This window comes from Magallana gigas, chromosome 6 (genome assembly GCF_963853765.1).
Source record: "Magallana gigas chromosome 6, xbMagGiga1.1, whole genome shotgun sequence".
NCBI classification, from domain to species: domain Eukaryota; kingdom Metazoa; phylum Mollusca; class Bivalvia; order Ostreida; family Ostreidae; genus Magallana; species Magallana gigas.
Window position 1 is genome coordinate 19,645,740 of NC_088858.1, and position 15,993 is coordinate 19,661,732.

Here is a 15,993-nt window from a genome sequence, read left to right on the forward strand (position 1 = left end):
GATCTTTGGCCAACATAAAGAAAGGTTTTTTAAACAACATGCCTTCATCTTTATAGTTTCTTTTGCTTTATTAAAAACAATAATTTGTTTTTTTCTTCATAGGAGTGTTTATCATACTAGAGTAACTGTTTGGCCGTGTTATCATTTATTTTAAATTACATTGTGTGACATATGTTCTCTTACTAGAAAAAAACCCCACTGTAATTATGATGGTTTGTTATGAAGAGGTTGTGACATTTTGTACCAAGATTTATAATGAAATGGTTGTGATATTTTGTACCAAGATTTTTAATGAAATTGTTGCTGTGTTCACAAGATTTTTTCTCTCAACTTTGTATGTACAATATATAACAATACAAATGTAAATAGTGATTATTCAGTTTTCAAATCATAAATGTAATATACCTTTTATACATTCCATTTATACATGTGTAGTATGTGAACAATATATTTTTTGTTATTTTGTTTTTAAAGGTGCATTCCAATTTCTGAAATAAATATATGGAAATTTATCTGTGCTGCATCATTACATCAAAGTTTTGAGCAAATATAAACTTGTTTTAACTGGAATAATCTTTTCCTTGTTTTATTGAAACCTGTACTATAATGAATGCATATATTTTTTTTATTAGAACAAGACTACAAAAGCTGCTCATTCAGTAGTGATAAAGTAATGCTTATCCGCTTGTTCACACACTCAGTTTAATCACAAGCTTCTGAATTTCTATCAATAAGCCATTAGATGAATGGAAAGAGAGATAAGTATACACAATCTCATACATTTAACAGCTTATTGATAAAAATTCAGAGGCCTGTGGTTTAATTATCAACAGTGCAATACCATGTTTTGGGGAAGCAGTTACTGTACTATCAAGTATACGGCCAGGCAGGGCGAGTATTGTTTGTTATCCTTGCCTTCCATCTTTCCTCCATCTATCTTTCTACACTACATCTTTACCTCTGTTTCAAAAAAATCAGTTAAAGGTAATTTTATCAAACTTATTACTAAGGGTAATTTAAGAGTGTCATATTTTTCTGACCATGACATTTCCTATGACCTTGACCCTACCACCTTTTCATTTTGTTTGTTCCAGAAAAATCAAATTTCAACACTGATACATTCACATATAGGTGAAATCAATGAAACTGAAAACATAATTTTAATTTGAAGTCTCCTAAACCTATAATGTAGATACATGACACATTGTCGATTTAAGTTCGCTGTGTCAGTTAAATTGAAAGTATAGAAGGTTTAATGAAAAAACCCCACCATAATACGTTTCAATCCTTAAAATCTAAATTAAAAAAATAACCAGTAACAATATTAATCACTGCTTGTGCATTTTATATCATCAAACATACAAAAGTAAGAATTAGTTACATATAAACTGGATATGTATAACAAACTGCATAGATTAACAAAACACCCCCTCCCAAATCACAGTCTTAAATGGTTAGTCCTCAACACTTATAACAACCAATACAACTCGAGTAGTATGATCAGACAAATCTGCATGTAATTTGCTCTGTGCTATAAAACATTTCATAACATATTTGTAAATACATGTATATGTATTCTAAAAGATAATCAAAACTATATTTTCAGGCCTTGAAAATTGTTAACATACAGTTTTAACATCAGTAAAATTAAAAAAAAACAAAAACAATGTCCTACATCAGGTTGTAAAAGTTCAGTTGGAAATTAGCTTTGTGAAGAAACAACTTGGTACCTCACATTAAATAAAAATTTCAAAAAAAATTAAAAGAAAGCAATTTTGTTTCAAGAACAATGAAAATACTAACATATTACCATACTTTAGGTATCTCCTAAAAGTTGTGAATAAAATTATCTCTAAAACAGGTGAACTAAGAATACTGCCCACAATATCATTGTTAATTTGTGCATATATCTTTCTACTCTCAAGGAAAAGAAAATAACACTACAGAATACTGATAAAAAAGAATTGCATTTGCATAGAGAGTTTGTAGAACAGGACTTCGATGTGAAGGTTTCGGAGATCATGGATTTGCTGGCATAACGCAAAGATCTGTATTGACATTCAATACTTCAACAACATGGCGGACTGTGGGTAACACATCCCATATTTTGGGGTGAATGGTGATTGGAACATCCGCCCTGTAGAAATTTAAAAAAAAAAGTCTTTTAAACAAATTTCTATTCAATATATACCACTGAAAAAATTTTTTGTAGAACTTGGTTAAATTCTCTGATCAACATTAAACCTGTGTCTAAGTACTCTTTAATTAAGCTTTATGTTTTGAAAAATTCATAAAAAAAAGTATCTACACTGTACATGATCAAGTTCTGTAAAGGTTGTGTTTATAAATCAAGCTTTATATTTGTGAGGTTGCTTACCCTCTCACATTCATCCAGTTTTTAGTAACCAGTATGAAAGCATCAGGAGCGCCAGACAATATGGCTTCCATTTCTAAAAGCTGAAAAAGATTTTTAAGATTTAAGCTAATTTCATGTCTCGGAGACAATTTAATCGAAGTACTTTTTTTCATTCATTTTCCCAATGTGCAACACCTCATCCGTAAACAAAAATGTCCATGCAGAAAAGTTGCTTGTAAATCTCATTTAAGTTTCTTGAATATTAGGTAAAAGATCAACCAACAGAGAGCACATTGCTACAAACTTATAATAGTAATGAAGTGTAAATTTTATAACGAACCTTCCCTGATGGAATCTTTCCAAAAACAAATTTATTGACGGACATGATGATCCCCACAGCAACTGAATATATTACAGCACTGAAAGCAAATTGTAACACACATCAACAACAGAGAAATGTTTTCATGTCCAAGGATACAGTATTCTTACAGTCTTTATACTGTCTGAATTTCTCTTTAAAAAAGAAAAATGTTACTGGTACTTTAAAACAGTAAAATATGTATCAAATTTCTTAAATTTTTTTTTTAAATTACTTTTTTAAGAAGTTCACACATTACCTATTTCCTTTTGTCAGGGGCATCAGATTATAAATGTAGTACATCATTGTTAATATTTTATCCATCACAGAGTCTGTATTCTGTAAGTAAACAACAACAATTGTAAATCTCCCTCCTTACAAATTGTATGGAATTTCTCTATTAAAAATTTCCTTTTTTATCATTCACAATTCTTTAAGGGAAAATTTAGTCTGAATCATGTAATTTTTTTACCGGTACATATCTATCAACTTATATTCCAATCTGATTAAAATCAGACCCTCGATGCTCTCGTTTTTATGATATGTCGCTACGTATCATAAAAACAGGAGCATCGAGGATCTGATTTTAATCAGACTGCTTTTATTCAAAACTTAAATATTTCAATTTTTTATCAATAATAATGATAGCAAAGATTTAATAAGGTAAATGCACAGGTTAATTTCACACTATCATGACTAATGTTATTTTACAAATACAATTCAGAAAAAATTCATGTATGCATCATTTATATTGCTCCCGAGTTGTTTGATCCACCTACCAGTGCCTTGCCTATCCCTATCCTTTTGATCTCCTCTTGAATCTGATTGAACACTGCGTCTATCTCAGCATGATACAGCTGGGTACGAGCCTTATTGTTCACAATGCTGATGGCAAATGTCATCTTGTTACTGCTATAATTGTCAAGAACGGAAAATAAGTGTCAACCACCTTTCAAAAAACACTAAGTTAAATAACAGGGGGTGTTTTTGCCAGTATTTACATGTATGTTTGACTCTAGGGTTTAGGTTTTAACATGATTTCATTATTACTAAGAGTAAACTTAAACTAGTGATGAGGTCTAAAATGCAGATTGCAATAGAGAAATATAAGAATCTGAAAAAAGAAGGATGTAACAGGAACTGAAGCAAAAAAAATGTCTGACAAATGTACAATATTTATTCCTGTGCTTTAATATATTTGTACATATACATGTTAAGATATCTGATGACCTACTTATCTCGAGACAAGACCACCATTGAGCCGTCCAGCCTCTCATCACTCCTGGAGCTCGGCACTTGGGTGGAAACCATGAAACCATTCTCATTTATGTTACGCTTCTACATTTGAAAGAGGAGAAAAAAAAAACTTATTTCAATGTTTAAATTCTTTCATTTATAAAATGTGACTGTTCATAAAACAACTAGTTTAAAATGAGAATTCAAGATTTTTTCTTCCTTTTTTCAGTCTAATTCTTGCTCTAACTGTCATGAGTAATACTTACTCAGGCTGTCATGAATAAAAATTACTCTGGCTTTCATGATTTATACTTACTCTGGCTAAAATGAGTAATACTTTCTCTGGCTATCATAATTAAAACTTACTCTTGCTATCATGGGTAATACATGTACATAGTCTGGCTATCATGGGTAATACAAACTCTGGCTATCATGAGTTATACTTACTCTGGTTATCATGAGTTATACTTACTCTGGTTATCATGAGTTATACTTACTCTGGCTATCATGAGTTATACTTACTCTGGCTATCATGAGTTATACTTACTCTGGCTATCATGAGTTATACTTACTCTGGTTATCATGAGTTATACTTACTCTGGCTATCATGAGTTATACTTACTCTGGCTATCATGAGTTATACTTACTCTGGCTATCATGAGTTATACTTACTCTGGCTATCATGAGTTATACTTACTCTGGCTATCATGAGTTATACTTACTCTGGCTATCATGAGTTATACTTACTCTGGCTATCATGAGTTATACTTACTCTGGCTATCATGAGTAAATCATCACAGGTCTTTGCCCTCTCAACATCTTGTCGCAGATCATGATAAAATACTGCTTCCTCTCTAAAAAATGAAAAAATTGTTACTTTTAAGGCTTTTGATGCATTTAATCTATTCTAAATATATTCATTAAATCACCATTCCACCAGAACTCAAGTTTGTAAATAGTAAAAATATTTATTTACACAATATTTTAAAATCAAGCTAGCAGTTAAAGTTAAAAAGCATGAATTTGGACATGGAGAAAGTTTACAGAAAATATTATATATTGTATATGCACATGAATTTTCTTGCAGATATTAGCAATTTTATTGATTCTGTGTACAAATATTTCACATGAAAATACAAATAAGCTTACCCTGCATAATGCTCCAGCATCGTTTTCGCAAGCTTGAACACCAGGTCATAATACTGCATTACTTTTATATTTTGCACATCTCCCCTGCAACACCAATACTTAATGTTATCAGATATATCTTTTATATACATGACTGATATTCAAAAACCACTAAACACCATCTAGTTGTCTATGACAACAGAAAGATATAGGCAAGGGTATTACAAAAAATATTTAAGTTACTAAGTCATAAGGAACTCATCTACATTTATTCCTTACTTAATAAAGTTGATTTCAGTGTGGTAGCCCTCTTCTGTACTATAATCCGGCATCTTATCTACCCAGAAAATTGGCTGCTCTGGATCAACTAATCTCCGATACTGGATGGCTATGTTAAAAACTTCTCTCCAATCTAAGGATCTATCTGAAATTACATTATACGCAAAAAATAACAGCAATCTTTTGTTAACCTATATGTTTGAATGTATGAAATCAAAGAATATCAACATCAAAGTAGCAGCATATCTATAAAGTATAGAAATTTATTATTTTTTTGCCTTAATGCAACATCAATTTCATACCTATTTGTTTGTTTAATCTAATTTCTCTCCATCTTTTCTGAAAGAAAAAAGGGGGTTTAGAATATAGAAACAACAGTTCACAAGCACATATTTTCCACCAAATTCTTTTTGCAAAAAACTTTCATAAAACACTGAATGGTGTGGATGGTACAGAAAGTAATTGATTTTCCTCTAGTCAGAACACTTACATCTAAAAGTTGAGCAATGTGCATTGAGGCTAATCCCATGGCAAAATTATGTCTCCTGCTGGGCAAATATCCATCTGCCGCAACCTGCATGGAAAAACCAACTCTGTGCGCTTTACAGATGAGGCCTTGTAGCTCTCGGCCATAATCCATGATGGAGACATAAGACACATCGCTGAAAAGATTTTTAAAAAATCATTAATAAAAATAATATTTGTCCTTAGCGTAGCCGTAAAATAACAATTTTACATACAGTAGACATTACATGTACATGCTATAAATGCATTCCAACAATTATCAATTCACTTTGACAACATTTTAAAATCAATACGGTACACATTCAGAAATCAGTCATCAATGTGCATCAAATAATAAATGCATGCATCAAACAAGAGGCCCATGGGCCACATCGCTCACCTGAACAGCAGTTCCTTGTAACATTACATTTCGTAGCATATGCTTTTTCTATTTTAAACATTGAACCCCTTTCTGGGGACCCAGTTATGGTCCGAGGTTTATGGTTGGCTTGAACAACATAAACAGTAACATAGGAATGAAAATGTGTAGCACTGCGGTAGGACCGCACGTACACAACCTGAAAAACTGAACGTAGCAGAGTTCCACTTCAAGAGAAATAACTCTCAGACTGTACAGAACATCAAGAAAGATAACTCTTGGTTCCACTCAGTAGAGTTTACACAATTTGAGGATCCTTGCATAATAATCTCACAAACTGTAGCATTATAGTTCTCGAGAAAAACTTTTTAAAAACATTTTCAATATATCTTTCTATGTTAAACTTTGAACCCCTCTTGGGGCCACAGTATTAGTCCAGGGCTAAAGTTTTAATTATTTGGAATCTACATTATTTAAGGATGCTTGCATAGTTATCTCACAAGCTGAAGCATTATAGTTCCCTAGAAAAAGATTTTTCAACATTTTCCCTCTATATTTCTATGCTAAACTTTGAACACCTCTTGGGGCCCCAGTATTAGATTGAGGTCACAGCTTTTATAATTTCGAATCTACACTATTTGAGGGTGCTTACGTAGTTATCTGACAAATTGATGCATTGTAGTTCTCGAAAAGAAGATTTTTAAACATTTTCCATATATACCGGTACTTCTACATTTAACTTTAAACCCATCTTGGGTCCCTAGTATTAGTCCAGGGGTCACTATTTTAAAACTGTCGAACCTTCATTATCCAAGGTTGTATGCATGATAGTAATCTCACAAATTGAGGCATTGTAGTTCTCGAGAAGAAGATATTTTAACGTTACCTTTATATTTCTATAATAAACTTTGACCCCATCTTGGGGCCCCAGTATTGGTCCGGGGGTCATGATTTTACCAATTAGGAATCTACATGAGCGAAGGCATAGAAATTCCACAAACTAAAACATTGTAGTTCTTGAGAAGAAAATTTTTAAACTTTTCCTTTATATTTTTTAAAATGTTTAAATTTTGAACCCCTCTTGGCGCCCATCAATTGTCCGGGAGTTACAATTTTTTGAATCTACATTATTTAAGGATGTACATGTATGCATAGTAATATCCCAAACAGTTGCACTATAGTTCTTGAGAAGAAGATTTTAAAACATTTTCCTATATATGTTAAAATCTAAACCCCTATTGGGGCCCCACTTTTTGTTCAGGGGTCACGATTTTTACAATCTTCACTATATATACAACCGTTTGTGTATGTATTGGCATTTTTGGTGAAGTGGTTTTTGAGAAGAAAATTTTTAAACATTTTTCATATGTAGTTCTATGTTAAACTTTGAACCCCGCCTGGGGCTGCAGTTTTGATTTGAGGGTCACGATTTCTACAATTTAGAATCTTCATTATACATACAAGCTTTTGTGTAAATATTGGCATTTCTGGTGCAGTGGTTCTTGAGAAGAAGATTTTTTAAACATTTTCCCAAGGTATATCTATGTTAAACTTTGAACCCCGCCTGGGGCCCCAGTTTTGGTCCGAGGGTCACAATTGTTACAATTTAGAATCTTCACTATATATACAAGCTTTTGTGTAAATATTGGCATTTCTGGTGCAGTGGTTCTTGAGAAGAAGATTTTTTAAACATTTTCCTAAGGTATATCTATGTTAAATTTGAACCCCGCCTGGGGCCCCAGTTTTGGTCCGAGGGTCACGATTTTTACAATTTAGAATCTTCACTATGTATACAAGCTTATGTGTAAATATTGGCATTTCTGGTGCAGTGGTTCTTGAGAAGAAGATTTTTTAAAAAATTTCCTATGTATTTCTATGTTAAACTTTGAACCCCGCCTGGGGCCCCAGTTTTGGTCCGAGGGTCACGATTTTTACAATTTAGAATCTTCACTATATATACAAGTTTTTGTGTAAATATTGGCATTTCTGGTGCAGTGGTTCTTGAGAAGAAGATTTTTAAAACATTTTCCTATGTATTTCTATGTTAAACTTTGAACCCCGCCTGGGGCCCCAGTTTTGGTCCGAGGGTCACGATTTTTACAATTTAGAATCTTCACTATATATACAAGCTTTTGTGTAAATATTGGCATTTCTGGTGCAGTGGTTCTTGAGAAGAAGATTTTTAAAGACATGCACCCTATACTTACTGTTTCGCAATTATCTCCCTTTTGAAAAGGGCTGTGCCCTTTATTTTTACAATTTATAACCCCCTTTCCATAAGGATGCTTTGTACCAAATTTGGTTAAATTTGGACCAGTGGTTTTTGAGAAGAAGTTGAAAATGTGAAAAGTTTACAGACGGACGGACAGACGGACGGACGGACGGACGACGGACAACGGGTGATCAGAAAAGCTCACTTGAACCTTCGGTTCAGGTGAGCTAAAAACACCACCTTTCATGTAAAGCAGACAGGTCTAAGCAGAAACTAGGTCCTGGGTGTTAATTTCTTATTTGAACTTACAAGGTACCATTAAATTTGGGGAATAACCGGTATTTAACAAGTGGGAATTTACCCTTTTCTTCATTGAAATATCACTTATGCACTTAAACAAGTACCATACTTACTTGATTTCTGGTTGGAGTCCGGGCTGCTCTTTATAAGTTTTTTTAAAATGAAAAGGTAATTGCTTTGTCCATCTATCTTTGAACTCTGGATGAAAACTATCTATGTCTAAATCGACCAAAGGGGTGTCAAGTTTTGAATGAAGGAATCTTGCATATTCTGTAGTAAAAGAATTAAAACAATATTTACTCTTTGATCTTGTAAAATAAAAGCTAAGTATCACAATGGATAATATTTATAAATGAAGGGTCGGAGTAAATGGAGTCAGAGTTACAAACCTCTAAGATAATGAGCTTTGATGAACTCAGGACTTGCTTTAATGGCTGGAGTATTATTTATCATGACCTTCAAATAAAGCACAGTCTGGTTATTTCAACTTCATATCATTGTACCCATACTTTATTACAAATCAATAAAATGATATACTGTATCACTATAATGTTAAGAATTGATAAACTATTTTTACAAGCACTTTGAAAATTCAGAAAGATTTGTTTCGATCAATGACTAGACAAAATAGAACCATTTTACCAAGACCTTGGACTTTGGGTAGCTGTGTCAAACAGCAATGTGACATTTGCCTGTGTATTTCATTGTCTGCCATTCAGTCATGGCTCATTGAAAAGACAAGATTTGTCCACTCTTGTATTATCTGTGCATTTTTTACTTGAGACCATGTCGCTTCAACATATATTGCTGAAAGAAGTTACACCATACCAAAAGTCTGAGGTCTTGTTAAAATAGCTTTACTTACTTTCATGGATGATTTGAGTCCTTGGTAGTATTTTCCCATGGTGATATAGGTCAATGATTTCATATACTGGCAATTGATGTTGGACGGATTAATATCCAGGCATTTCTACCAAAAGAATCATAAATTTGTCTACAGGCATCATTTAACACAGAGAATTGCTATTTGCTAGAGCAACCAAAGTTCAATTAAGAAATAAACAAGTTAAAAAAGCCATTCAAGCTTTACAGAATTTGATCATGTGACCAACCAAGTTCATTTTCTGGTGAACTGTTAACATTGCTGTTTATTACTTTTATTTATGTTTAATAAAAGAAAAATAATCAGAATTATTAACATATCTGTGTTTTTATGTTTACGACAATGCAACCATCAAACAATAAGCATGTGCGGTAATCATTGTGAAGTTATGAAATAGTTCACACAGAAATGAAACTTTTTGCTTTTCTACAGGTTCACATAAGAAAAAATATTTGCAAATGTTAATATAAAAGAACATTCATGTACTGTAAACTTATTCAATGTCAATGTACTATTTTGATATCAAATTTGTACATATAAATCAATTCCTTCATAAAAAGGTCAATATATATACCGGTACATCAAAGTTGAGTCTGATCATATAAATTAATCTCTGGTTCAATATACATGTACGTACATCAAAGTGGAGCCTGGCCCCCCGATGCTCGCCCTGAGTGTACAACATACTGCCCCACAGCTGCCATGTCTGGGCATGGTTAGGGTTCATGTGAACTGACTGGTTAAATCTCTTCCATGCAGGTTTCAAGTTCCCTATTTCTCTGTCAATTAGAACATTTACATGTATACATCATTCATTTTGTAAACCGCGAACTTCACGTCATTACAATGGTAATATTAAAGATTCACTGATTCTATACATGTGTACATATCTGTAAGAATCATGCATCCATTGTCCATAGGAAATTAAATACAGGTAAGTAACAATCTTAAAGAATGATATATACCTGAAAGCTTGACCTAAACTTGTTGAGGCTTCTACGTGGTCAGGTTTTAATTTCAAAACGTCTTTAAAGACTTCAATTGCATTCTGTAAAAACAAAAAATATCCAAATGAAATACATTTAGTCATGACCCATTAGAAATACCAGTACATGAACAAGTAATACATTCTAAATTCTTTCTTCTTCTCTTTTACAGGTTGATGAATCCACATGAGTGAACTTAATAATAATATTTGAATAATGCATTTTTATTTTTTCTAGTTTAGACTGCTTGGCTTACCCTGACTTTCCCCTGATAATACAGAGCCAATCCCAAGTGAAAGTAAGAGCCCACATACAAGGAATTGTCTGTGTCCAGATTCCTCCTGAAATCTTCCTCTGCCTCCACAAAGTTCTATCAAAATCATACCAATGTAAATAAACTCTTCAGCTTTTGCAATAGATACTGCTACAAATGCTAAACTTGCTTATTATACCTCAGAGAATGTTTTTTTATGGAATCGAAATGGTAATTAAAAAAAAAATTCCAAATGCATTTGGTAAATAAAGGAATAAGGAACAAGTAGAGTGTACATGAATAAAAAAATGGATATACATGCAAGTTTTTAAAATTCTCATAAGCACCATAAATAGTTCTTACTTCCAATAAAAGGTGCACTATGCCTCGAATAAAAAACAAGCGTTTGGATGAACTGGACTTTGCAGCAATATTAAGATCTTTCAGAGCATCATTGAAATGTTGAAGAGCTATGTATGACTGAAAGAAATTCAATAATAATACTTGCTAAAATATCAAATGAGATTTAACAATACAGTCAAACTTCGTTATCTCAAACTAGATGGGACTGTTTAAAAAACTTCGAGATATCCAAGTATTCGAGATATCGATGGTAAAGTACTTAAAAAATAAGTGTTTGGGACTTCCAAATCACTTCGACATATCCATTGTATTCGAGATATCGAAGTTCAACTGTACTTTCTTCCTTATCTATCAAAAATATCAGCTTTACTTTTCACTCAGTGAGTATCTGAATAATTCTCAAGACTGACCTCTGCTCTCCTTTCATAAATCTCATGGTGGTTTTCATCTTTCATTATGGCCTCAGTGAATTCACGAACACTCTTTGCTGCATTTGCAATTTCCTTGTTTATAAAACAAAAATATTTTAAGTCACATTTAAGTGTTACAGTTTATAGGCATAATCATACATTTACTTGCAAAGTATATTGGAATTTGTTTAGTAATGATTAAATGAAAGAATTTCAGAGAAATCTGAAGTATTACCTGAATACCCATTCTTTGATAGACAATGCCCCTCCCATAATAAGCACCAACCGAGTCAGGGTGATACTGAAATCAATTAAAGTGTTCGATTTATACAAGAAACATGAAGTCCTTTTTTCTGAACTTTTTAAATACCGGTATTAAGGTTAATAAACTCTCTGAGTGATAATGCACATGTCACTCTATCTGAAATTAAAAACTACAAGTATCAAATTCAGTTTTTGAACCACAAGGTACGTGTATAATTAAAATGTGAAATTTAAATGTTGATAAGCTTTTTTTTTTTTAAATTAAAGCAATTTTTTTTGGACATAGGAGTGTTTGATAAAACCTAGAATGTACCAGGTATACTGCCAAGTGCAGTAAAATATATATATATATTTTTTCTCATATATTTCAGAGAAATATCATTTCATCATTCTAAGCAAATAGATTTTATGCTTGTACTGTGTATATAATATACATGTAGTTGATAATGGGATACTATAGATAATAGTTATCTTTTTCATTACTCTGTAGATTTAAAACCAAATAAACAAAACTTTTTCTAGTAAAAATACTGTTAACCAACTTTTATTTGCATGCAAGAAATATTTGCGAGATTCGCAAGAGCCTCTTCATCTCAAATATTTCTCGCCATGAATTAGTCTTTGCCGTATGGGTGTTATATCAAAACAAGTGCGGTTCAAGTGTGGTCGCGAAAAATAGTCGTCGCAAACCAGTTTATCTCCAGCATATCGCGAAATAAAGTTTTCGCGAATAAAAGTTGGTTTACAGTATATATCAAAGTAGCAATGTATGATACAAATATACTTCACAATATGCAAAGTCTCATACCACAAGGATATTGTTGAATATTTGCATAGCGTCATCAAGATTTCCTACATTTATAGACACAAATCCAAGAGCTGAAATTAGAAAATACCGGTATAGTACATGTATATCAATTATGAATTTCATCAAATATAATTATATCTTTTACAATATTTTAAAGACAATCCGATGCATAGAATACAAATGTATGCAGTATATCACAAAAATTCACATTTGGAAATCTTACCCAACTTGGAATCGATATCATTATTTTTAGTTTGCATTGGCACTTTTTCACTGGCTAAAAGATCCTCAGCAAGATCCTGTAGTAAAAAAGCATGCCGGTAATTAAAAAACGTATAACACAACATTTGTCATACATGTTGTATACAAAAATACATCAAAAACCTGTAGACAGACTGGTGAAATACACGTACAAGTATAGGCATATATACATGTTCTATTGCGAAATATAAACATCTTACTAATCATTGTAATTGTACCAGTACCGGTACTTCTTTGTATTTTCTATATGAACAGCAACTCAACATTACCAGGTCTCAGATAAACTTACAGATCTGATTTCAAAGTACAGACTAATAGTATATTGCGTTTATTAAACTGGTACATGTATGTGTATACAAATACATGCAGGGGTGTGCAATTACAAAATTTGGCCACTAGCCCAGGGGCTAGTGGGAGTACCAAAGTTACTAGCCCAAGATTCAAAGTTACTAGCCAGACTATCTCGGACATGTCGACATTTCATTTTATAAAAAAAAAACCCTGTATGATACTAGTTAGTATATAATTATTAATATACGAAATATTTATTACTTGCATGTTTCTGTGGTAGACTAGTTCCAAAATATTCAACTTAATTGGTTTGGGTACCGTTTATATAATAAAAACCAAACATAACATTGTGAATGTGAACAGACTCTATAAAATCACTGCAACTATCTATGTGTGCATGCATTTTATCCTGTTTAATTTCCATTTACAAAATACAACTATGCAATTAATTACGTAATGGTAAATTTTAATCAAAAATAATGGAAAATGCACAAATAATAATATGCAAAATATGAATATTTTTTTAATTCACCAAGCAGGTCACTTTAAAATGTGTTTATGAGAATAGTTAGTGCAGAAATTTATAATATCTCTGTAATGCATCTCTCTCTCTCTCTCTCTCTCTCTCTGTAAAAAAAATTATATTTAAAAAAGCCAATGAATACATATTACAGAAAAAGAAATCATTTTACAGTGATGTCACTTGAAACAGCTGCACAGGTAACTACGGAAGCTATGTGCAGTGAGGCGTGACTATCTCGTCTAGCCAATGGTCAGTTCAACACTGTCGGTAAAACTTCAAAGTGTGAAACTTACAGCAGAGTGTTTTTTCTCAGAAGAATGTAGCACGAGAAAAAAATGCTTAAGAAATTTTTAGGCTATCATGACTTAAAAGGAGCAGATATTATGCCTCTGTGATAACAATGACGATACACTTTTCCTACCAGGACACTGCAAATTTACTGGCATATTTTGCCAACTCTGGTTATGATTTACTAGCCCGACGGGCTACCACAGTTAATGTTTTTGCTAGCCCGACCTCTAAAATCGGTAGCCCCGGGCGTCGGGCGATGGTAATTGCACACCCCTGACATGTACCATTATAATAAATGCATTATTATACTATACTTTATCTGATTCAATATTTTGACCCCCCCCCCCCCCCAAACACACACACACACACACAGACACTAAAAAAGGGGCATTTTGCAATTATTTAAAAAGAAAAAGATTTTGAACCTTGAATAGATAAATTTAAAAATATACAAATCAAGGTTGCTGCACCAGCAGTGGAACAACTGTCATGTAACATAAAGTTAGTTACCGTAAGCTGAGACATATAACAGAGATTGGCAACTGATCGAAATCTTGCGGTCCCTATTGTAAAGTATTCCCAGTTTAAATCAGTATATCTTTCTAATAAACAATTATATTAAAATATAAACAGCTAAAACCTATTACCAAAACATTCAATATATTACATTTTCATGAGTTAATGTCTTATAAACAATATTAAAAGACGAGTTTTAGGACGCAGTTGGCTACCTGTCATCCAAGATTTTGCCGATGTTTTATAGCTGGCCAATATATTTTCGATATATTAATCTTATTTTTTAATTTTTTGTTTCAAAAATGTCTAAAACCTATGCACATTTTTCATAAAAACAGTATACTTTTGGTTTAAGATCAATATATCAATTTACTAATATGTATTAGACTAAGTAATAATTAATAATGTATAAGTAAGGTTGGTTCTGAAACATATTTCAACAACAAAACACGCTAACGGCAGAGTTGCCAATCTCTGTTATTTATGTCTCTGCAGTAAGGAAACAAACAGATGTAACTTTCTTCACACACATACCTCTGGGGAGTGCTCACAAGAGACACCATCCCTGGTGCAGTGACCCTGGTCCTTCGCATTTGAGCAGAGACCAACTGGAAGTTTTGCCGAGTTCTCCTCTGCAATAAAAATTGTATCATCATATTCCATTTTTCACATGAAGCCATTATCTGATTATTGTGGCTTCAAGCGGATGATGACTTGAGTGGGTTTTTGTGATGTACTAAGTGGCCACTTCATAAGTGATATACAGAATGAATATCTGTTCTTGGAAATTATGCATCATACAAACATCTGAACGACAAGCATTACCAATGACTACAGTTAACATGTAATACAATATCTACAATAAATCAACCCATCACACTTTTAATCCCTTGCATTATCAGGGATCTATAAACGCTACATGTAGATATATAAAACTTGATCACAGCACTGCATAGATAAAATGATTGCATTCTATATGATTATCAGATCTCTAATCGGAAAATGTGAATAAAAAACATTGGATTTGAAATACTTTAAATATGCTTAAAAAGTAATGCTTAATCTTACCACATTCTGTTGCCACTTCTCCAACTGCAATGAAAACGTTAGAGCGAATGGGAGCAAGCCGAGGGGACGAGTTCACCGTGTTCTGTGAACAAATGGCACATGCCTCCCCACTCATGGGCTCCAAGCGTTTAACTTCAAATATCTGGGTAGTTCCATCTTCGTTCTCGACATGAATGTTTTCTAAATCGTATACATTAATTGCAAATAAACATGAAACAAGGCATGTAAACACGAGTAGTTGTTTGCCTTCCATGTCATCGTTTGTGTTTAAGTCCCTTCTACAGAGAAGAGCTCCAGTAGACTTTGAACGCGCGCCTTTTTTCA

The 15,993-nt window shown here is 32.8% G+C and overlaps 1 protein-coding gene across 1 annotated transcript; it reads right to left on the minus strand.

The window, feature by feature from the left end:
- Window positions 1–1,328: 1,328 nt before the first annotated feature.
- On the minus strand, window positions 1,329–15,960 carry LOC105329188 (tetratricopeptide repeat protein 13). The gene is made up of 24 exons (XM_011430370.4): window positions 15,670–15,960; window positions 15,136–15,233; window positions 12,943–13,018; window positions 12,720–12,790; window positions 11,883–11,948; window positions 11,648–11,740; window positions 11,238–11,354; window positions 10,878–10,991; window positions 10,601–10,683; window positions 10,273–10,414; window positions 9,618–9,722; window positions 9,142–9,208; window positions 8,866–9,022; window positions 5,848–6,019; window positions 5,660–5,696; window positions 5,358–5,502; window positions 5,100–5,183; window positions 4,723–4,804; window positions 3,949–4,052; window positions 3,494–3,626; window positions 2,974–3,053; window positions 2,697–2,775; window positions 2,378–2,457; window positions 1,329–2,137 (listed from the first exon to the last, which is right to left on the minus strand). Exons 1-24 carry the CDS (start codon window positions 15,920–15,922, stop codon window positions 2,020–2,022), a joined length of 2,556 nt encoding a protein of 851 aa, XP_011428672.3. The 5' UTR covers window positions 15,923–15,960; the 3' UTR covers window positions 1,329–2,019.
- Window positions 15,961–15,993: the final 33 nt, after the last annotated feature.